The 24,047-nt window shown below is 41.5% G+C and overlaps 1 protein-coding gene across 3 annotated transcripts in view; it reads right to left on the reverse strand.

Annotated features, from left to right (window-relative positions):
- Positions 1-445: 445 nt before the first annotated feature.
- The window catches only part of SLC26A5 (solute carrier family 26 member 5), a 47,209-nt gene continuing 23,607 nt past the window's right edge, over positions 446-24,047 (reverse strand). The window contains exons 4-19 of one of the 3 annotated variants that reach the window (XM_007467055.1): positions 23,055-23,165; positions 21,806-21,972; positions 21,094-21,258; positions 19,006-19,158; positions 16,221-16,303; positions 11,475-11,622; positions 10,300-10,413; positions 9,430-9,507; positions 8,655-8,750; positions 8,339-8,445; positions 6,565-6,634; positions 4,630-4,722; positions 3,797-3,904; positions 2,692-2,892; positions 2,031-2,085; positions 446-839 (exon numbers count right to left, since the gene is read on the reverse strand). In XM_007467055.1, the coding sequence (XP_007467117.1) occupies positions 655-839; positions 2,031-2,085; positions 2,692-2,892; positions 3,797-3,904; positions 4,630-4,722; positions 6,565-6,634; positions 8,339-8,445; positions 8,655-8,750; positions 9,430-9,507; positions 10,300-10,413; positions 11,475-11,622; positions 16,221-16,303; positions 19,006-19,158; positions 21,094-21,258; positions 21,806-21,972; positions 23,055-23,165 (1,934 nt within the window). In that variant the 3' untranslated portion in view covers positions 446-654. Of the gene's footprint in view, positions 840-2,030; positions 2,086-2,691; positions 2,893-3,796; positions 3,905-4,629; positions 4,723-6,564; positions 6,635-8,334; positions 8,446-8,654; positions 8,751-9,429; positions 9,508-10,299; positions 10,414-11,474; positions 11,623-16,220; positions 16,304-19,005; positions 19,159-21,093; positions 21,259-21,805; positions 21,973-23,054; positions 23,166-24,047 lie in introns of those variants that run through there. The other 2 variants (XM_007467056.1, XM_007467057.1) reach the window with 2 other exon arrangements.

The raw sequence follows: 24,047 nt of genomic DNA on the forward strand, positions 1-24,047 counted from the left end.
ATGACTGAAAAGAACAGGTCACAGAACACTATGTAGAGTATGATCTTATTTTGGTTAAAAGATGTAAATATATATGGATAGAAAAAGATTTGGAAGGACATGCATTAAGGTGTTAGCAATAATCTTTGCTGGTAATGTAATGTTTTTCTTATTTTTGCTTGTCTATATTTTCTAATTTTCTGCAATGTACCTACATTGCTTCTGTAACAATAAATGGTTATTTTAAAAGAAGAGCTAGAAAATTGTGGGTTTGCCTCCTCTGTGAGATAACTGATTACAGAAAGTCTGTAGATCAACAAGTATAAAAGCCAAGAACTACTACCCATCTGGTGACAGGGTATCTGATTTGTGGATAAAGTACTTAAATAAATTCTTTAAGTTCACAAAGATAATACTAAAGAGTAGCAGAAATGTCAGTACACAATAAATGCAGGCAAGAGGCTAATATCTTTGAAACAGTCATTTAAAAAAATACAAGTAAGATACATCTTGCTATGCGTCATTCACCCTCCAAATCAAGCCTTGTATTTACTAGTATTTACCTATTACTAGTATTTACCCTTAGGAAAAAAACATTTAGTGTCTACTATTTAAAGTGTGTAGGTTAGTAATTTCACGAGAAGCTCATACCCCATCGCAGGCTGAGCTCCTCGTCTAAGCTTCCGGAGTGGCGTTGGGCTCAGTGTCCTCCTGGGGAGGAGCAGCCGTGGCCTCCTGTTCGGCAAGTGCCTCTCGAACTTGGCTGCCTAAGACTGCGTCGTGAATGCTGTGGAACAGCAGCTCCAGTAAGGCAGGATTTTCAAAGAATTGATTTCGAGTGAGGTCACTCACGACTTGTGCTATAAAAGAAGAAGGGAAAATTAGCCCAGGGACTTCCCTGGTGGTCCAGTGGTGAAGAATCCACCTTCCAATACAGGGGACGTGGTTCAATCCCTGGTTGGGGAACTAAGATCCCACATGCCGTGGGGCAACTAAACCCGCCCACCAGAACTACTGAGCTGGCGCGCCTCAGCTAGAGAGCCCGGGTGCCACAAACTACAGAGCCCACGTGCCCTGGAGCCTGCATGCCACAACTAGAGAGAAGCCTGTGCGCCACAATGAAAGATCCTGCATGCCTCAACAAAGATCCCGCAACTAAGACCTGATGCAGCCAAGAATAAATAAAATAAATCAGTAAATAATAAATAAAATTAGCCCACATTCTGGATGTCAGCCTTAAACATTAAAAAAAGTAACACTTTCATATAGTTTAAATATTAAAATGATATAATAAAAATTATTTTTTACCATACATGGTGTTATTCTATGGTGTAAATGTACCCTAGTTTATTTAACTGGTCCCTTTTGTTTGACAATTAAATATTTTCTAGTGTTTTGTTCTTAGAGACAGTACTATGATCATTAACCATGTACATGTGTTATTTTGAATGTGTGTAGCATACTGTTGGATTTGCTGGGTTAAAGGTAGATGCATTTGTAATTTTGAAAGAAAATGCCTGTCTGCCCTCCACAGAGGCTGCTCCAGTTTGCACTCCCACCAGCAATGTCTGAGGGTTCCTGTTGTCTCACAGTGAGCCTACAGAGCCTGCTGTCAAACATTTTCAATTTTTGCTATTTTGGTAGGTGAAAAGTGATGCCTTTATGTGAATTTCATTTTCAAGCACTGTTTTAGCCAAAATTTATATTAAAACAAAAAGAGCAGGCATTGTCTGGAAAAACCTAAATGATTTTATATAACTATGTTTATGGCAGCCATTACATAAATAATTACTAAGAAATATACCAGCCCTGAACAATGGTTTATTAGCTCCTTTCCTCCAACTCCAGTGCAGGAAGCCTACCACCAAGTAACCCAGGGATGTGAGTGCTGTAAGTGGCAAATTTCAAAGCTAGCTTTAGATTTTCAGAAGAATAATTTTCATTTTCACCTAAAACTAAAATTAAGGGAAAATACTTCCAAATGCAGTTATTTAAAAAACAGAAACAAAACCAAAATGTTAAAACTTCTCCCATTCTAAAAGTGTACTCACCACTGCATCCTGCTAAATACACATAAATGCCGACATCTCCATATTCTTTTACAATCTGTAATAATGTTGAAATAAAGTTTAATTTCTCTTGACTCTGTGAGGTGCAAGCTTCTTTCTACCAATACGTATTTAGTGATATAAGATGCTCTGGTTCATTCATTTGAGCTACTCCACTTCAATAATTATGCATTTTGAACTAATCATTTAAAAATCTGTATTTTGTTTGATTTTTATATCAACAGTGATAATTTGGAACATCAAAGAATTCTTGTCAAATTTTATTCAAGTGTAATAAAGGTATTATGGTAATGGTTTTTAAAAGAATCTTCTCGAAGAGGTATATACTGTAATATTTACAGATTATATGATGAGTGGGATGTGCTTCAAAATAAGAGAAGGGGAAAATGGGTGTGGGGATAAATGAAACAAAATTGACCATGAACTGATAATAGCTGAATCTGAGTGATAGTTACACGGGGGTTCATTACACTCTGCTCTTTATTTTGTGTATTTTCGATATATTCCACAATCAAAAGTTGAAAAACAAAAACAACAACAAAATTTTGAGAGTTGAAAAAGGACCCTAGTTCAATTCTCTGATTTTACTGATGGTGATACTGTGCACAGAGATACTAAAAGACTTGTTAAAGACGATGCTTACCCCTGCCAGAGTTTTTACACCAACGGAATCAATAAAATTGACTTGTGTAAAATCCAGAATGATGGTGTGGACGTTATCCCCTGGGGGCATAAATCTTTGCAGTTCCTCAGGAAGTGTGCTCTTGGTGACTATTGGGGGATATTTTATTTCATTCTCCTCTTCCTCAGGCTTGGTGCCATCTTCTCCATCTACTTCTGCATCCTATGTTAAAAATCAAATCAAACCAGAGCACTATGAACAAATCATATTTCGGTTCTGAGAAAGATTTATGAGGGAAAAATTAGTCCTCATATGCTCAAGTTTCTGACTATACCAGACCATTTCCAAAATATTTGCTATATCCTAGCCCTGTAATATGACAAAAAAGGATATATACACAATATTCAGTTTTAGCTGTTTCTTTTTTTCTTCCTCCTCTTCCTTTTTCTTTTGTCCAATGAAATCCACTCTCTTTAGTCATCATATACATTTCCCCCTAACTTCTAAAATAGTCCCATTAACTTCAACATGACAGACCACAGACCACAGACAAAAACCAGTCTTTGAGGTTTTTTTTACTATCAGCTGAATGAATCTTTGACAAAGTAATAATGGTAACATTTATTAAGGTACTGTGTGATTTCTATTTTTTAAAACCATGTTTTCCTGGGCTCCTATCACTACTTATTTCAGAAGCATTCTCATAACTGACCTTACCATGTATCTTTAATATACAAAGGATACTTAGCTTGTTTCTAAGCTTTCCTACTTTAGGGACTTGATGCTGTGTTAAAACTTCAATCATGGGGCTTCCCTGGTGGCGCAGTGGTTGGGAGTCCGCCTGCCCATGCAGGGGACATGGGTTTGTGCCCCGGTCCGGGAAGATCCCACATGCCGCAGAGCAGCTGGGCCCGTGAGCCATGGCCGCTGGGCCTGCACGTCCAGAGCCTGTGCTCCACAATGGGAGAGGCCACAACAGCGAGAGGCCCGCATACCGCAAAAAAAAAAAAAAAAAAAAAAAAAAAAAAAAAAAAAAAAAAAAAAAAAACCTTCAATCATGAATAAAGGTGGGGGGGGCACTGCAGATCAAGAGACAAGGGAAAGTTACAATGAAGGGATCACTCACCACTTTGACGACGGTTGCATTGGCCATGTTGGCATTTCCAACTTCCTTAGCATACTTCTTCATGGCCTTTCTTCTTGCTCCCATTATGAAGGCTGGGTTCACTCCAGTCTTTACAGAAGGGCAATATATGCAAAAATAACTTCTTGGCTCCCAGGAACCCACCCAAAGCAATTAATCTTCAAATCTCTCCATCTGACTGTTTTCTATGCCAAATTATCACCATAACCCTTGCTCTACCTTTCCCTCAGATGCCCTGAACTGGGTTATCCCTCGTTAAAAGAACAGTAGTAACTTTTATTATTCTTGGTCTTGATTCAAGACAACCAGAAGCTAAATATTAAAGAGAATTTTAAAGTAGCATATTTCAAACTTAGATCTCTCAGAGACTCTGTGGGTTGACTGGAAGGTTTTCCTCCTTGCTGGAGAGTGTGGGGTAGAGTCCTAATCATGATCAAAGGAACCCAAGAATAAGAAATTTAAAATTAGTTTTTCGCTTTTTTAAAAAAAAAAATTTTTGAAAAGGTAATACATGCATATGATAAAAGACAATGAATAGTGGTGTTGGTTACACAACAATGCGAATGTACTTAATTCCATCCACTGACTTGTACAGTTCCAAATGGTTAAAATGATAAATTTTAAGTTATGTAAAGAAAAATAAAACAAAAAAGATAAATTTTAAGTTATGTGTATTATACCACAATTTAAAAAATAGAGGCAGAGTAAAACAAATAGTATAAAAGGTATACCAAGACATATAAGTGACCCCCCATGCCTATCAATCCTCAGATTCCCTCCTCAGAAATAATCACCCTTAGTTTCTTGTGACTCACCTTTCTTTTTAATGCACTGCTATATAAGTCACTATTTGCATAATAAATTGGGGCATTTATTTGGAATATTTTTATTCCAGGAACTTCTTTCACCTGAGAAATAAAATGTTAGTGAATTTAATATATGGAAATATTTCAGAATCGAAACAGCAATTGCCTCCCTCTTCTAACTTGAAAATTAATACAGAAGTTGCTAAGGGCCCTCTGACAGTGTTTAAATAAAATAACGTCACTCTAGCTGACCTACTCATGCTCTGGAGGAATGCGTGCTGAGCAGAATGCCTTTAAAAATGCACATCTTTTCATTTCTTTTAAAAGACTTTCTTTGTTTCATTTTTACCATAAAGTACAAAGAAGAAACTGAAACATGTTAAAAAAAAGAAGTGGGTAGGAAAGGTGAAGCTGCCACTCAGACTGTGACAAGGAGCCAAATAAAATGAACAGAGGCTGATATTGGTTGATTCACAGAACGTAGGCAGGAGTGAAAATGGACCCAAGTGAAACAGAGTGAAAATTTTATCAAGAAGCCTCATGGGGCTTCCCTGGTAGCGCAGTGGTGGAGAGTCCGCCTGCCGATGCAGGGGACATGGGTTCGTGCCCCGGTGCGGGAAGATCCCACATGCCGCGGAGCGACTGGGCCCGTGAGCCATGGCCGCTGAGCCTGCGCGTCCGGAGCCTGTGCTCCGCAACGGGAGAGGCCACAACAGTGAGAGGCCCGAGGACCGCAAGAAAAAAAAAAAAAAAAAAAAAAGAAGCCTCATGGAACTCTAGAGTGCAGCTGGAAACAAGTAACCCAGCACATAATTCTTTAGGGAGGGGGAAAAATAGAATCCTAACACCAGTTTGATTTCTTAATATCTTATAGTGAGTTTGAGAATTTCTTCCCAAGCACAAAACAAAACAAACAGATAAAACTAGTTTAAGAAGACTTTGTAAAAGATGATTCCACATAAGAACATTCAAAGTCAAGAATATTTTAAGCCATAATTTTAACGATTAAAAGAGAAGCAGGATGGGCTTCCCTGGTGGCGCAGTGGTTGAGAGTCCGCCTGCTGATGCAGGGGATGCGGGTTCGTGCCCCAGTCCGGGAAGATCCCACATACCACGGAGTGGCTGGGCCCGTGAGCCATGGCCGCTGAGCCTGCGCGTCCGGAGCCTGTGCTCCACAACGGGAGAGGCCACAAACAGTGAGAGGCCCGCGTACCCCCAAAAAAAAAAAAAAAAAGAAGCAGGAGGGCTTCCCTGGTGGTGCAGTGGTTAACAATCCGCCTGCCAATGCAGGGGACATGGGTTGGAGCCCCGGTCCGGGAAGATCCCACATGCCGCAGAGCAACTAAGCCCATGCGCCACAACTACTGAGCCTACGCTCTAGAACCTGTGAGCCACAACTACTGAAGCCTGTGTGCCTAGAGCCCGTGCTCCGCAACAAGAAGCCACCACAATGAGAAGCCCATGCACTGCCAACGAAGACCCAATGTGGCCAAAAATAAATAAAATAGATAAATTTATATATTAAAAAAATGAAGCAGGAAAAAAAATGAAGCGGGAGAATTCCATAGCCCCACCACCTACATTTTACACTGCTAGTACGAGTATTTTACCACCAGTTTAAATTCATCAGAAGGAAATCATGCCCATATAGACCACCCTGGCAAACAGTCTCAGTATTTTGTAAACATATACTTTAAGTCCAAGAATATATGTTTATCCTCATTAAAAAAAGAGGAAAAATAAATATTAGGAGGTCATGTAACTGATGTGTAGTATAAACTGTAAAGCTGAATCCAGACAGTAAACTGAAGTTCAGGCTTTTCACTTTGACCACCACACCTCCCTGCTCTCCACCCCACTCTTTGTCCTAAGTAAAAATAATATCTAGTTGGCCAGTCACATCACATGCTTACAACCATTTAAAATGATAGAAAAAGGTCCTACCTCCTCATACGCGTCTATGTCAATGTACACATCAGTGTCAGGAAGTTGCCCAAGGACTATGTAGCTCGGACTGAAGACAGAGAAGGAGCGTGTTAAAATACCAACATGCTGATGCGCCGGACTTGACGGAAACACGAGGTTCTGCACGTTGGATTTGCCAGTGACTTCAGGGATACTTGATCCTTTTATGGTGCCTTTTCAGAAGGGCTCCACATATATTCACATTCCCAGTGCCATTCCAAGCCTAACACACCCCACACACATCCCCAAGACGTATGCAATATACACAAACAACACATACACCTCACAACACACATAGCCCCCACACACAGCACATACGCACACCACGTACAGACCCACTACATAACACTACACACACATCCTGTACATACCATCCAGATAGCACACACACAACATGATCAAGACAAAAGACTCCGGCATCTGAAGATGGGGGCAAAAATGAACTGTGCAGAGTTCAAACCATGCCAGGGACATGTGTAACTCGATCTCATGTTACTGGGTAGACAGAATTATCTTCCTGTTTTAATTCTAAAGCAGGAGAGGGGATTTTCATTTTGTTTCTAATAAGGGTCTCTGACTCATGGAGCAGTGGGCGGGGGGTTAGTCAACAGAAGGTGTGGGGAGAAAAAAATCTCAAATCAGCATAGGAAGTTTTCTGAAGGCTGGTGTGAATAGATTTTAAACATTATTTTTTAAATTTATTTATTTATTTTTTGGCTGTGTTGGGTCTTCGTTTCTGTGCGAGGGCTTTCTCTAGTTGTGGCAAGTGGGGGCCACTCTTCATCGCGGTGCGCGGGGCTGGGCCTGCGCGTCTGGAGCCTGTGCTCCACAGCGGGAGAGGTCACAACAGTGAGAGGCCCGCGTACCGCAAAAAAAAAACAAAAAACTTTAAGAACTATCGTGTGATTTGCAACTATAGGCAAAAACAGGCTAACCTCATTTTCATTCCTCCCGTGTTAAATTTGTTGCATGCTTAGGATGTGTCAGGCACTGTGCTAGGCTCTTCATGTGCATTATTCTCATTTGAACCTTACTGTGACTCTTTGAGGCAGCAAGTAATAGTCTCATTTTATAGAGGCAGAGACGGAGGCTCCAAGAGGTCATGTAAAATCACAGAGCTTATACAGAGTGTGCAGCCAGGACTTGAACCTAAGGTTGTCTATTTGAAAACATAATGTTTCCTTTTTTTTTCTTTATAGTGATTTATTTATTTATCATGAACAGAGTATTTTTTTTTAGTTATTTTATACCTTCCCCATTGGGCTCAGCTTCGTACTAGGAGAAGAGATGACAGGTGATAATATTTCAGGGTGGAGGAAGGAACAGCTGAAGCCCCACATATGATAACTTGGTGTGAGCGTCTGCTGCATGTTATCAAAACCTATGTCAGCACCCGGTGCCAAAGCAGACTGCAAGAACACACAGTTCATTTACCCTCACAAGAGGGTAAATAAGCCAGGGTGCCACAGGGGCCAGAATGGCAGGAACCATGAGACAAATTAGGCTCTTTTAAGAAAACCACTGATGGAATTATAAACTGTGATAGAGTAGAGCATCTGGCACGATCATACTGAGTTTTTCATTTGGCATTTTGTTTATTTAGTCAACAAGCCCCATGAGTCCTCAGTTCCCTTTCATGCTGACCAGAAGTAACCAAAGAGCTTACTTTGACCAGATCAAGCTTTGATCCACGTTTAAACTCACTGTTGCAGTCTCAGGCAGGACGCACACCCATGCCAATCTGTGCACTCACCTCTGTGTTCTGTAAATCACAGTCATCAGTGCGATGATCACAGCAGTAATCAAGCCATAGTCCAATCCCAGGAACAAGGAGGAAACAAAAGTGGTAAGCCAGATGGTCTAAACAAAAGACAGAAAGCTTCAGGTAGAATCATGTGAAAAAATTTCCTAAGAATTACACACATACACACACAGTACCTAGCCTTGCTGCCTAACTGGATACTGCATATAATAAGTGGCCACAGTAACTTATCTTTCTCACATTTTTATCAGCAACAATACATTTGTTGTTATGACATATTCACCTAGCAACCACCTTTGTTACTTACCAGCTCTATCTTGCTGGTTCTCCAGAAAAAGGGGAGATCTGAGAATTGCATAAACATTCCTTTCAGGTTGACGATCACAATGGCCGACAGCACAGCCTGAAACACAGCACATTCATGCGTGCCTCTCCTCTTGCGTCCAGAGACCCCCTCTGCTGGCCCTTCACTGTCCTGCGGCTGCCCTCCCACCGTCCTTTCCCCACTCCCTTCCTACAGGGCAGTGACAGTACATGTGGAGACAAGAACACCTGGATTTTCAGGACTTGGTTAGCTAAAATGGGACTTGAAAACCAGGCTTATACCCTAGTAGCAAACCTGTATGGTGGTCAAGAGGTTCAGAATTAAATGGTACTCAAGGACTTATCTCACCCATGGTCTTCCTGCATTATGATTTTCTCTATGCTATAGCATTCCTGAGCTCTACTAGATTAAATGTCCCAATAACTAAACGTTTTATGAGTGTAGGCCATCTCAAATTTTTAATGGGAGTATAAGGTCATAGAAGATCAAAGAGAGAAGGACCTTGGAGATTAGCCAAACCAAAACCTCCACTTTGCAGATAAAGAAACTGAGAATCAAAGATGCTGAGATGGCTTTCCCTAGGTCCCAGCTGCTGGCAGACTGTGGAACAGGATATTGATCCTAGCCTTGGCCCTTTCTCATACCACCTCACTAGGGTTACAGTAAAAACCCATGAGACAGCCACAAAAATATAAACCAATAAAATAGCAAAATCTCTACACATGAGAAAACCTCACACCAAGTCTAAGCTACATACCTGGGGTAATGATTCAAAGAGGAATCCAGTGGCTAATATGACCAGCAGAATCATTAATGAGGCCAAACAACCTGCAAGCTGAATGAGAGAAGACACGTGGAAGGGGCTTTTAGGAGACCTGAGTAAGAGGTGGGGCATAGGTTGGTCTTAGTCTTTTGATAATCACTGTGGGAAGATATGGCTTCATATGAGTCATCCATACCATTACATAAACCTGTAACTCATTCCCACTCCCTTTCTGAGGTTTTGGTTCCTCATATAGCCTTTAAACAGAAGCTGAAATATTTAAATACCCTGAATGGAATGCCCGTGCCAGGGGTGGGGGAGAGGAGATGTATGGTGCTGACCCAAGACTCACAGGGGCCAGAAGAGTTCAGGTAAGACTTTTACCATCCAAAGTGGTAGCCACTAGCCACATGTGGCTATTTAAATTTTAAAAAGTAAAATTAAATAAAATTAAAAATTCAGGTCTTGGTTGCACTAGGTACATTTCAAGTGCTCAAGAGCTACATGTGGCTAGTGGCTGCCATACTGGACAGTACAAATATCAAACATTTCCATCACAGCAGAAAGGTCTATTGGATGGTGCTGGCATCCTGCCCATACTCACTCTCAGGCTTTCATGACAACATCCTATGTCTGAACTTTGAGGTTTACTGGTAGCAGGGAGTGTTGTTTAATTTTTCGATTTGACTGGCGAATATACCCCTTTTCTGTAGATTCAGTTCCTTGTGATTTGCTTCAACCAATCATGCCTTTCTCTGATTCATACACAGCTCACTGGAGCATGGATCTTCAGGCAGAATACAATCAACAGATTAAAGTTTATCACCCAAATCACCAGACCTTGGAGGCCAGTTGCATACGCACCTGTGTCTTCCCTCCAGTTCCCTCCTGAACAAGGCTTCGAGACAAGGAGCATGAAATTGCAAAAGTCTGGAAGAGTGAGCCAGTGGAATTGCACAGTCCCAGGGCAATGAGCTCCTTTTCCACGTGGAAGCAAAGCACAAAAGAGATCAGTTATTTTTCAGGAAGCCAGGCATGATGGCCCATTTAATGCACATTTTCAGCAGTACAGGCTGTCTCTTCATTCTCTTTCCAGATACAAGAATTTGTTTAACATGAGTTCAAAACAGGAATTAATGCATTAATTTCTTGAATGAATTCAAGAAAAACACCTTGAATTTTTATTGTGTTGGAGATAAATGTTGCGCTCACCACCTAGCCCCCTCCTTCCCAAACACACTCTCTAAACAAATGATGCTTTTGTTTTTAAAGAAAACTGCAGCAAAATGGACAAAATATTTTTGTTGTTTAAGAGAAAGTTATTGGTGAATAGGACTGCTGGCATCTTTTAAATGCCTGGGCTCTTGCTCATCAAGGAACCCATGCCAGTGTCCTCTTGGGACCAGTGAGTGAGTCCTGATCTCAGGGCAACTTCTGGTTTTCCTAGACGGATTACTGTGTCTCGTATGAATATGGAGCATCTAGTCTCCTCTTAGAAATGCACAGTGAGAATTTCTAAGATAAATACACACTGGGTATTTATCTTAGAAATAAATAATGGCTCATGGTATTCAGATTAAATACTTTATCTGTAGCTATCTTACAAAAGGCAGCGGCAAAGAATGTATTGTGGAGTTTAAGTGATGAATCATAAACTCAAAGTTCAGTGAACAAAGAGAAGGCTTTCCTGTGGAGTAATAATGGTTCTGGAAAAACGTTAGATGCTCAGGCTGTGAGCTTTAAAAATAGGGATAGCGCCTAGAGGAGTATGGCAAACTGTAAACCTCAGAGTGGAGATTGCACCTACTGATGAGGTGAGGTAGGAATCTGTACCTCAGTGTTCTGATGATTTAAGGCACACAAACCACGAAAAACCACGAAAAAATTATAGTGTTGAATAAATACATGCTTCAAATACATCCATCACCAAAGTAATTTTTTTTCTACCAAGATGGAGAAATCCAGTTTATTTGTTTCCTATAGTAGAGCAAGATGATTGAGCCACCAGGAAACATCCGCAGGAAATTAATGATTTTTACCTGATTGCCATCAACCTGGTAGCCATGCTTATTTGCCAAGGTCTTGGCCATTGAGATGGTCACTGAAAATCCAACGATGGCTATGGCAATGGCATCCACGTACACAAGGTGGAAGAGGCTGGTGTCCGGATTGGCCGGAGGTAGCAGCCTGAAAGGTGAAGCTGACTTTAACCTGGGCATTGTGACCACTGGAAAAAAAACATGCAGCTAAGAGGGGAGCATCGTAGGGGGGCATTATCTGCAGATGAGGTGATCAACACTTGGGTACTTGTTTGGCAAAAAGCAGCGCTCTCTTTGACACACAAGTTCTTTCCAGGCGCCAACCCCAGAGTGCCGGCTTTCTACCTGAATGGGTTATCAGCAGAGATCAAATGCCGTTTTATTTAGAAAAGGAGTAACCTCATACCTCACGGCAGCCCGTACGGCAGGTGTAAGTAAGACTCAGAGCAGGGAGAGGAGAGGGTCAGCGAAGTGCTCAGATGCCACAAGACATTCGAACCAAAAACTGAGGTGAGGAGGGAGGTGGACAGGGGCTATCATATCAGAGAATTACTACTGTCCGGGCAACACTAGGTACTCACTGCTCTCCCTTGCTGTTTGATGTAAGGACCCTGCTTCTTCCCTGGATCCCTTTAGGTGAGTGTCTAACATGGGAAACAAGCAGCAACAGATTATACTCCTTGGGTCACATCTGGGAATCTTAGGAATCTGGAGGGGCCAAAAGCGTGGCTCCTGGAGCTCCCCAATGGGGAACCTAATTTTTATGGTCCATTCTTATAGTTTTGAACCTTTGTCCTAAAAGAACAGAATAGGTGTTCCCCAGAATGGTACGGGGGAAGGGGCAAGAGAGGTTTTCAAAGGCACCTGCTCCAATTCAAGGCACTGGGCTAAATAATAATATCAATTAATTGATGTACAATATTATTACTGTTACAGTCATTCATTAGGTGCTTCCTCTTGTGCCAGGTTCTGTGTTTATCTATCTCCAACAGCACTGTGAGCTAGGTACCATTATAATCCCCATTCTACAGATGAGGAAAATGAGGCATAGCGAGGTCAAGTAACTTGTCCAAGGTCAAACAGCTCGTCGATTAAGTACAACAAAACCCACAAAGAACCCGTCTCTCCACACTATTTCTCATCCTGTGTCATATCACAGTGACAAAGGGGCTGTCTCAGGTTCTGAGGTAAGGGAAAAGGAGGGGAGCAAAGGAACCTAACATATGTTAAGCCTAAATTATGTGCTACATGCTTGATATATGTCATCTCATTTGCCCTCACAACAATCCTTTTAGATGGGTGCCATTATTACTCCAATTTATACGTGAAAAAATGGATGCTTGCAGATGTTAAGTAATCTGCTGAAGATGGAGCAGGGAATCAGACGCAGGGGGTCTGTCTACAGAGCTCACTGTCTTTTCCTTGCACTTTGCTACATAAGCACTAACCAGGAGAGAAGGCCTAGCAGCAGGTTTGGGTCTGAGGAATAAGAATATGAGAAAAGAATGTATGCTGCAATGAGTGAAGAGGAGTAAACCAAGGAACGTGATATATTGCCGTGAATGGGATCTCTAACAGTCAGCTGTCACTTTCTGGACACTGTATTATATATTTATGGTGTGTGTGTGTGCGTGCGCGCGCGCGCGCACACGCGCACAGATAAGTGTCGTAGTTTGTTTCCAAATACAACCACCACCAATTCCTCGCATACTTCTGTGTGCTGCTCCCCTATCTAGATGTGGTCTGTTTCCCCTCTGGTTGAATCTGGGCTGGCCTTGTGATTTGCTTTGACCAACAGAATGTGGTGGGAGTGATGTTGTATGAGTGCTGTAAGCAGCCTGGCAGCTTCTGCTTTTCTGTCCTGTTGCCCTGAGCTGACACCTAAAGAACCTGGCTACGCCTGGAGACCCGTATGGAGAGAAGATGCCAGCCAGCCCTCAGCTGTTCCAGCCACTGCAGCTGAGCTGTCAGACATGTGAGCGAGGCCTTCTTGGATCCTCCAGCCCTGGTCACCCCTTCAGAGTCTGCAGCTGCCTGAGAGACCCCAAGGGAGACAACCATTCAGCTGAGCCCCACCTACACTGACAAACTGCGAGCAGATAAACGGACATTGTTATAAGCCACCGTTCTTTGGCAGTGAGACTCACAGATCACTGAAGCAGTATGACTGTATACAGATAGGAAGTCAGGGAGGCATTATTGGTTGCCTGCCTGGTTTGGGGCAAAGTTCCAGAAAGATAAGGTTTCTGGGAAGCCAAGTTTCAAAACGGTAAAATGTTCTTAGTTTTAAAAAAAATGTTTAGCTCTCCTAGAGCCTGCATGCCACAACTACTGAAGCCCGTGCTCCGCAACAAGAGAAGCCACTGCAACGAGTAGCCCGTGCACTGCAATGCAGAGTAGCCCCTGCTCGCCTCAACTAGAGAAAGCCTGCGTGCAGCAACGAAGACCCAACACAGCCAAAAATAAATAAATTAAATAAATTAATTAATTAACAAAAAATTTTAGCTCTCACACGTAGAGGGAAAGCAACATATTTGGGTATAATGCAATAGGGAAAGGAAGGTATTAGAGAGGAATGATGGTGGCATGTGAATTTTTAAAAGGAGAAATCTAAGCGTGAAAATTCACATGTAGATGATTTGTGATTAGTTATTGAATAGGGTTATCTACTGGATCCAAAGACACATGTTTATCACATGACGAATTATGTTAGTGAGCCAGGTGTGAGGTAATGGAAAGATCACACAACTGGGTATCAGAAGATTGAGTTCTGGGTCCAGGCTGGGACATACCAAACTTCACTCACGTCTCTCAAATGTCGCCTTCCTTGATACCCTACCTAAAACAGCAACCCCAGCCCCTCCTATCTCTTACCTGGCTTCCCTTGTCTTCGTAGCATGTCTCACTATTGATGTATTGTCTATCTCTCCTAGTAGAATATAAGTTCCATGAGACCAAAGGTTTTTTGCTTGCATGTTCACTTTTGTTTTTAACTGCTGTGTCCCTGGCACATAATAGGCACTCAATAAACATATGCTGAATAAATGGGAATAAATGAACTTTCTTCTCTGCTAAATGAAGATAACATATATCAACAGTGTAATTGTGAGCATCAACTGATATGGTGGGTATAAAAGTACTTAAAAAATTGTAAGTGCAAATAGAAAACCAAGGGTTATCACTGCATTATACCTTTACACTTAATCATAAGTAACACGTTTATGACAGCAGTTCGCTGAAGTTGAAGGCAGGCTTCTGAACTTTGGCTTAAAGGGCAACTCCTGCTGCCTGTGCTTCCCTGGAGATGCTTAGGTGGCTCCAGGGGCAAGGCCTGATGGAATATACCAGGTCCTGTCAATGTCCAGCATCTGGGCAAATGTCTGACTCTTCTTTTGGAAAGAGAGAACAGAGTGGCAAGAAAGAGACAGTAGCAGGAACAGAAAGAGAGACACGCAGAGAGGTACAGAGATAGCCAGAGTATCAGAGAGGGACAGAGTGAGACCAGGAGAGGCTCGCAGTCACTCTCACTCCTTCAAATATAAAAATAATAGTAAAATTTTTAAAATGCAGAATTAGGTAAGAGAAAAACAGATGAAGCAAAGAAGTAATATATGATTTAAAACTAGAAACCTGATTGAAATAATGAGCCGTAGAACTTTCAATTAACATGTTTTGAACGTGCACTGTGCATGCCAAATGCTACACTGGCCGCTTTAGAAACATTTTCTCCTGTAACTCTCACAACTGCTCTTGAGATAGTCATTAATTACCATGCTTATCTAGCAGGGAAGGAAACTGAAGCTTTGAGAGGATAAGTGACTTGCCCAAGGTCACAAAGCTACTAAGTGGCAGGCTAGATTTAGGTCATTTTGCTTTTAGCTCCAAAGCTACTCAGAAAGAGATCTAAAAAACTGATAAATGCTAAATAGGAAACAGAACAAAACGAAAAACCACATGCCATTGTTGGTAGGACTGTAAAATGGTGCAACCACTTTGAAAAACATTATGGAGGTTCCTCAAAAAGTTAAAGCAGACTATCATATGATCCAGCAATCCCACTTCTATGTATATATACAAAAGAACTGAAAGCAGGGTCTTGAAAAGACACGTGCACGCCCATGCTCATAGCAGGATTATTCACAATAGCTAAGAGGTGGAAGCAACCCAAATGTCCATCAACAGATGAATGCATAAACAAAATGTGGTATATACATAAGGTGGAATTTTATTCTGCTTTAAAGAGGAAGGAAATCCTGTCACATGCTACAACATGGATGAACGTTGGTATTATGCTAAATGAAATAAGCCAGTCACAAAGAAGGCAAGTAGTGTATGATTCCACTTATAAGTACCAGAGTAATCGGATTCATAGAGATAGAAAGTAGGGGATGGAGGGAAAGGAGAATGGAGAGTTATTGTTTAATGGTATAGTTTCAGATTTGCAAGATGAAAAAGTTCTGGAGATCTGTTTCACAACAATGTGAATATGCTTAGCACTACTGGACTGTACACTTATGAATGGTTAAAATGGTTAAGTTTTATGTTATTTTTTTCTTAACCACAGTAAGCCACCCCCCCCACACACACACAGCCAAAAAAACCAAACTCAAAACCCCCCAAACCCTCAGCTATTTGATATGTAGGAAAAAAAAAGATTGTTCATTGCAATACTAAAGCAGGAGTTAGAAGCAATAATAGATCCCTTGATTATTCAAGTCACACGGTTACTTGAAACTATTTTCCTACCCCAGAGGAAGTGTCCCAACGACATCCACATTGTACGATTCATGCAGGCTAAACCCAGCTGAAATGCCAGTTCCCATAACCACCTGAAACAGACACAAAACCAAACGTACCTTTAGAAATGAACATTCAAACACCACAAAAATAAGCTTCAAAGAACTTGTTAGCCAAGCCAAATCTATTCTCACTTTCTCGGTTTTTTAAAAAAAGAATTAATAGCTAGCTTCCAGCAATTCTAACTTCTCCTAATGACCCTTCTCCACAAAATTAACACGGACTCTACAGTCTCCCTGTGGCCTGGAATTCTTTTCTCTTTACTTTGTTCTGTTCCATCCTGAGGCATTTGGCTAGTTGGCTACAAACGAAACCATAAAACCTTTGAGAAGTTGGCTTTGCCTTTGGGGCAGGTAAAATGAGGCTCTGGCCAAGGTGGCACAAATAAAGGACATGAAATATGTATTGTGAGGGTGGTACAGTGACAGTGTATCATTATAACATGTAGATTTGGATCTATTGCACAATCTTCCTATGGACTCTTGTTTCCAGGACAGCAGCACCACGGTGGTTAGAGGCCTCCACCAGCACCCCATGGCTATCTTCTCCCATGTCTGTTGGCAAGTCAGGGTCAGAGTGAAACCGCCCATCACGGAGTGTCCTTGTACATAAGGTTGCCTGGATTGTCGGGGCACAGATTCAGTCTGTGTGTAAAGTACAAGCCTTAGTGAGCTACAAGAAGAGAAAAATAACAGGAGAGACAGCAACTTTCTTCATCCCAAAGAACCACTGCTTGTAGAACTTTCTGAGTGGGTTATCCAGGAGCGAAGGCATAGGGCTGGCCAGGGAAGGGAGCCAGACCCCCACCAAAGGGGGCTGCTGCAGGGAACCAAGAAGAAGGTAAGCTCATTATCAGACACAGCAGCCCGAGAGACCAAGGGCGTGGCTGCTTCTGGCGGCTATGATGAAATGCCCCTTCTTTGTTGGTTGCAATGTCTGTCACCCTTAATTACATCTGTTGTGCATCGCAAATGGGGAGTGCCCAGAAAATTCAAATCCACAGGATACACATGGCTCAAGTTCCTGGAGCATCAACTTTATGCAGTGATAAATAAATTGAAACCAAAGCTTTCCTACCAACACAAACAGATGCATTGTGAAACAGAATGCAGAACCCCAAACAATTTTATGATAAGAAAGGAACTGTATGTTTAAAGAGAGTCATGAAGATTCTGTCCCAAATTTTCCAGTATGGTTTCCCTCTCCCTTGCTCTGAGGAGCATACAGATAAGAAGTTAAAAAAAAAAAACCCAAAAAACAAAAAACAGGTTCAACCATAATTATAATAATAGAATTCTGGAGAACCATTGTCCTGGAAAACATGAAGGAAACTTTAAAGGGAATCTGGAAAGTGGACAAAACTAGGATCCCAAGCCAGGAAAGTCAGTCTTCATCATTTACTTCATGATTAGGGTTTGCCTTTCTCCACTGCCATGCGAAGGAGCTGAGAACCTCTTGCTGTTCTCCAAGAGGAAACAGCAACTCTGGGCCCAACCCCAATGAGAGAACAGGTCTTAAAACAGTGAGAGACAGTCCAATTCGGGTATAGACAAGATGAAAGCAAGCAAAAGCGTCAAAGGGCCTGGCTTCTTTGTGAGCTATATGAGCCAGTAGTTTTTGTGGCTGGAACTTTTAGCTAGATTTGGATCAGACACCTAAACTTTTTATTTCTTCTCCTTGTGGCTCCCAAACTATACACCAGACGCAAGAGGGAAGAGATATGGGAACATATGTATAACTGATTCACTTTGTTATAAAGCAGAAACTAACACACCATTGTAAAGCAATTATACTCCAATAAAGATGTTAAAAAAAACTATACACCAAAGTGCTCCAGGCTCCCAAGGAGAACTCACCAGGACACTGTGGGACATGACTTTCAAGGAAAACAGTGACACGTGTCAGACACCATGCAAACTTCTAGTTTGAGGTAGTTCACAGTTTCGATATTAGTTCCTACTACATTCCTTTCAGTCACACCACATGTTTGCAAAGCTGGGCATTCAGTGGTCACTGTGATAAAAAAGCAGGTACCATGCAAAAATCAAAGTGAACAGGAAATGATGGTAGTGGTGTCCATCTGATTCCCAGGTTTGAGGGAATGTGAAGTGCCCACCAGCCGCCATACGCGTTCATTAATAAATTACTGTGGTGATTTAAGAATGTCATAAAATATATTTTATTTCAATTTATGTGCATTATTTTTTACAAACAGTTCTTAAGTTGTTAGACATAAATACGTATGAAGTTGTTTGGACCTTACTACTTAGTAAATGGAACTATTAGTTAGGTATTTCCTTTGGCCTAGGAGTTAGGTATTTAGGAGTTAGGTATTTCTTCTTGGCCAGGAACCAAGAAAGTTTGGGAACCTTTGTCATTTGCTCTTTTCAGAAAGGAAACAGCTTAATTTTTTCAGGTTATTAAAGTTTATATGCTCATTATAAAACAATTAGACAATAAAAACTTTGAAAAAGAAACATCTCCATACTTTCACTCAAAGATAATTTACATTCACATTTTTATGGACAGACTTCAGCTATATTTTAAAAATCATCCATGACTCTGCTTTAATGCTTTTCTTTTTTTGTCAGTGTATTTGTAAAAGTTCCCCTTGACAAATTCCAACCTTCTCTTGGCAGAAGTGAGAGAAAAGAGGTCAAATTTCCTCCTCCTGGGTCCACTTCTAAACCCCGCACAGAAATAGGTAGGTGTATGCTGCTGGAAGTTGACTTACCGCAAAGAACTCTAAAGGGATGGGCGCTGGCAATTTCTCTTTAAATCTCTCATTAAACTCCTTGCCACCCAGCAGCAAACCAAAGACCATCAGCCCAACGCCTAGGGAACACACGTTGAGGTTTTTAACATTCTGCAACACAGCAACTGTACTCTGTAACACAGTGAACACTGGATGTTACATCAAGCAAGAGCCCCTGAATAGACAGAGACAGTCTAGTGCTCTAATTCACGCCAGCCATCCCATTAGTGGACATTTCTAGCTAAAGGTTCTCAGGCTGAAGTCTCTCTCTGCAGATTTCACCAATTAGGAGTCATTTTTACCCAGTCATACAACTTGGTAGTTGTAATCCTTACCTGACAATCTTATATTACAGTGTTCTTTGCTACGCTAACATCTCAATGTAGAATTGTAAAATTCAGAAAAGTAACCCTTGAAGCTGAGTCCTGAGCATTAGGAAAGGATTAGGGGTAATATCAGCAAAAAAAATCCATAGGTAAATACATACAAAAGCTTTTAGGAGCTGAAAGAGGGAGAGAAATCACTGTTAGCAGATGAAAGACGAATCAGGCGAGCTTTGAAGAGAAGAGTGGCTGAAGCTTGGAAAGAAGCCCAGGAAAGTTAGAGAAGAAAGCCGCTTAATTTTCTCCTAAGGCTGCAGTCTCGGCACCCCAAATGCAGTCAGTACTTATCTGGACCCTGGGAAAGTAGGTTACCACCGAGCCCAGGCTACACACTTTTCCTATCAATGCCTAGGAGCATTCTCTAGTATGCTTGTCTGTTCTATTTCCTTTGTGACAAGGCATATTGAGAAATCTCAGAGTAAGAAGCATGTTACCAGCTATTACGGGAAACGAAGAATTTAGCTATTTAGGGAATGCTTCCACAGTTAGACTCCATTCTAATCAATGAAGGACTCAATTTAACTGTTACTTCCTCAAAGCGACTTTCGTAGACCCCTAATCTAAAGGTCTCTCTATTCAACTTTCAGAGCAGTCTGATTTTTTCTTCATAGCACTTAACACAATTTGTACTTAATTACATATTTATGTGATTAGCAGTTTACTATTTGTCTTCCCACTGGACTGTAAACTCACTGCTCTGCCTAACACAGTATCTGACACATCAATACCTCCAAAGGCTATAGATCTCTCATTCCAAGGATAGCTTTAACAGCATCTCAGTTCTGGTTATGTAGTACTTACACTGTCATTTGGTTTTAATTATTTCATAACTTCCTCTTTATCCATGGGTTATTTAAAAATATGTTTTTGGTTTCCAAATGTATGGGGGTTTTAAAGCTATATTTAGTTATTGATTGCTAATTTACTGCACCATGTGAAACACTGCATTTTTAGAATTTGTGATCAGTTTTACATGACCACTCTCAACGTGATCAGTTATTAGCATTGTTACCTACGTGCTTGCAAATAATTTATATTTTCTCTGAGTTGGGTAGAAGGATCTATGTCTATTTTATTAGATTAAACTGGTTAATTATGATAGTTACACAATAGATCCTTTACAGACTTTTTTTTTTGCCTGCTTGAGTAAGCAGTTTTTGAGAGAGATCTATTATCCCATAATGCCTTTAAATTATTTGTTAGTTCCCAAAGATAATCTAATTTGTCTTAAGAAAAAAGCTGTTTCTTTAGCTAACTAGAGTCAAGGTGAAATAACCAAATAAAGACCTAACCAGGGACTTCCCTGGTGGTCCAGTGGTTAAGACTCCGTGCTCCCAATGCAGGGGGCCCGGGTTGGATCCCTGGTCAAGGAACTAGATCCTGCATGCCACAACCAAGACCCAGCACAGCCGAATAAATAAATAAATATTTTAAAAAAGACTTAACCAAAAAATTCCTTGTGAGGTAGACAGTATCATATATTAAAGAAATGAGACTTTAAGGTTTAATTTTCCTTGTAGTGCTCTTCTCAGAAAAGCCTTAGAATAACCAAATCTTCTCCATTTCACTGAAATCCTTGGAAATAAGAAAAGTGAGCCTTGAAGGTAAAAGAGATACAGAAGAGAAGGGGGAAAAATAAAGAAGGGAAAACAAGTACCAGTAGGTCGGCAAGTTGCTTACTTACATACACCACTGAAAAGATCCCACTGTACCGCTTTGTTTTAACTCCAAACAGGTATTTTAACATGGAGGTGAAGACATGCACAGCTGCCGCAGTGGTAAACCCACGGACCAGGGGCTCCGTGAGATATATGGCCACAAATCCAAACCTACAGACACCTAGGCAAAACTTTTTTTTTTTTTTTAATGACAAAGAAACAAATAAATCACATGATAGGTCAGGAAGTTAAAACCAACAGAAAACATTAAAAAGTTCTTTCTGGACCATTTTCTAACACTACAAACTTGCACCCGCAGCAAGTAAGTAGCTAATAAATCAATCACTGGTTATGCAGAAAACAATGGAAGGTTTGGAAGGGCCTGGAGCCCCACGGAGCAATGGGCACCCCCGTACTCTCTCTGTCCCTCAGAAGTGGGGGTAGGCGTAGTCATGTCACTTCCTGTTCCTTCCAGGCCCTCTTCCCATTACCAACCCATCCCGCTTCAAGCTAGTCTTGCTTTTGGAATCTTTAAAGTATCCAACTGAAGCTAGCTAGTTCCCATTCAGTATCAATTTAAGTAAGGCATGCAGTGGGACGGGCGTTCCTGAGCTATGAACCCTGAGCTCTGGAGTTTTGCTGGCTGACCCTATCCACCATGTAGACCAGCCAAGTGTGCTCAACAGATATTTATTAAATGAGCAAATGAGAGCCCATTTCCACATCTGTGAGTCTTACCTGAATGATTCCTGTAAGTAAGGTCACAGACATGGCGACTTTCACTCTCAAAGCATCTCTTGCCTCTGTACTGTTGGTTGCGTTTACTCCTCCTGGAATGACTATATCATCTGGTACTAATCGAACAGCCACGCCGCCTATCATCAGGCTAATAACTGCAAATGGACCTGAAATAAGGAAGCATTAATCAGGGAAATTATGTTCAGTGTCTGATGTGGTTGTTTCCAGTACCCCAGGAGACACAGGTGAGGTCAATAAATCCTCCTTGAAATAACACTGCACTGTGACAAAATCTTCCATCCCACATACTCTTCTAGAACCCTGACATTTCCCCATGAAGAGGTGGTCTAATTCCTCTCTCCTTGAATCTGGGTGGACTTGTGACATGCTAGTAATCAAAAGAATGCAGCAGAAGTGATACTGCGTGACTGCTGACGCCAGGTAACAAAAGGTGATGCGGCTTCCACCTGAGAGCTGTACGGCTCGCTTGTGCTGCAGCCCTACAAGAAAGCCCCAGTCAGGACCACGTGGAGAGAGGGTGAGGGCGGGAGGTAAGAAGAGAGGGAGGGGGAGTCCAGCCTTCCTGTAGCTGCTCTGGCTCTAGCTCCCACCTGACTCTTAACTGCCTGAGAGACGCTGAGCCTAAACTGCCCAGATGAGCCCTTCCCAAATCCTGACCCACAGGAACTGTGAGAGATAATCAAATGGTGGTTGTTTTTAGCGCTAAACTTGAGGGGGGGGGCGGTATGTGTTACCCAGCAACGGACAGCTGAGACTTTGTGTGTGTTGGCTGGTGGCAGCCTCAGGCAGCATCAACACTATTATGAAATCCATATAAATCTGATCCTAAATACACTAAAGAGAAACCAAGTACAATTCAGTGCCTAAAATAAGATGAAAATGCATTATATGCATAGTAATTAGGAACTTGCAGTATCACTAATAAAACAGAGGAAAAAAAAGAGATGCAAATTGTATTATGAACTCAAGCACTTATTTCACAGATTTCAACAATTGCTCTTTTTACACAAGAAAATTGTCTTTTTCTATTATGCCCAGATTATGAGAAAGCTGTTAGTTCTAGAAATCTTGAGGGGGAGTGTATTCTTTAAAAGCACCTACTGGGTATATAGTAACAAAAGTTGTTACTAAACAGATGTCCTAATAACAAACATGCTGTTTCTTTGGCACACTGCAAAGCTTGGAAATCCAAAAGGAAAGGTACTAAAATATCAACTATAAGGTTTACCTATGGATATGTGTCTGGAGGTTCCAAAAAAACAATACATGATAACGGGGTAAAATGAAGAGTACAGGCCAAACACCGGAGGCACAGCTGCCAACATTGCAAAGGCTAAACCTGTGGGATTAAAAACCAAACAGAAATGGGGGGCTCATTAGAAAACAGAGGGCTATATGCGTTTTTCTCTTGGTTCTTTATCTATGATGAACAAGTGAAAATCATGTTAATTTAAGCAGATGTGTTTTAACATTCCCACCCTTCCATCCCACTCTTATATGGAATCCTATATTTGTGTTCAGAGAGTCCAGGCTGAGACAGTTTTCCTTGTCATCTCCTCTTTGCCAGGGGTGGATTTTTTTCTGCTTTATTCTTTCCCAAATTACATAACAGCAGAAAGCCTTACTTGACTGGTGCAGTTGTAATCTGGTGTTGATGCCCAAATGCCAGCTGTTTCTCCAATGGGGTGTTTTCAGGGTTCTCTGGAGACCCGTTTTCAGTGAGGAATTCCCACTGTACTATTCCCTGGCCGATGTAATGCTGCCGCCACCGCCCCCCCCCGCCCCGACCTAGGCCCCTTACAGGTTCCAGTTCTTACACCTCCTCCAGGTTCTTTCTGCTGGAAGCTGCTCATCCTGTAGGCAGACTTCTTGGGCAGGTACCTTTCAAATGAGCCAAGCCAGGTTACCTCCCAGGGTGCCCAGTTATCTGATGCTTTACCCCAGTAAACTGTGTAAGTGCAGGCCATGCCCACAGGAGGGTCCTCTTCATTTTGCTGTCATAGGCAGTTCACACCCTTTCACCTGTAGATTTTTTTTTTTTGCAAGAATTGCGCAATACTGCCCACAAACTCCAGGGGACACACGTCCAGTGCTCCAAGTGATTCTCTTGCAGTCCTTCCTTCCTTCCTTCACTTTAGGTGGAGGGGAAATGCATAGGGCTTTTTTCACCTTTCTCTCGAAAATTCTCATTCCAAATCTAATATCAGTCTTCTTGTCCCCT

Source organism: Lipotes vexillifer, unplaced genomic scaffold (assembly GCF_000442215.2).
Source record: "Lipotes vexillifer unplaced genomic scaffold, Lipotes_vexillifer_v1.1 scaffold450, whole genome shotgun sequence".
Taxonomy (NCBI): domain Eukaryota; kingdom Metazoa; phylum Chordata; class Mammalia; order Artiodactyla; family Lipotidae; genus Lipotes; species Lipotes vexillifer.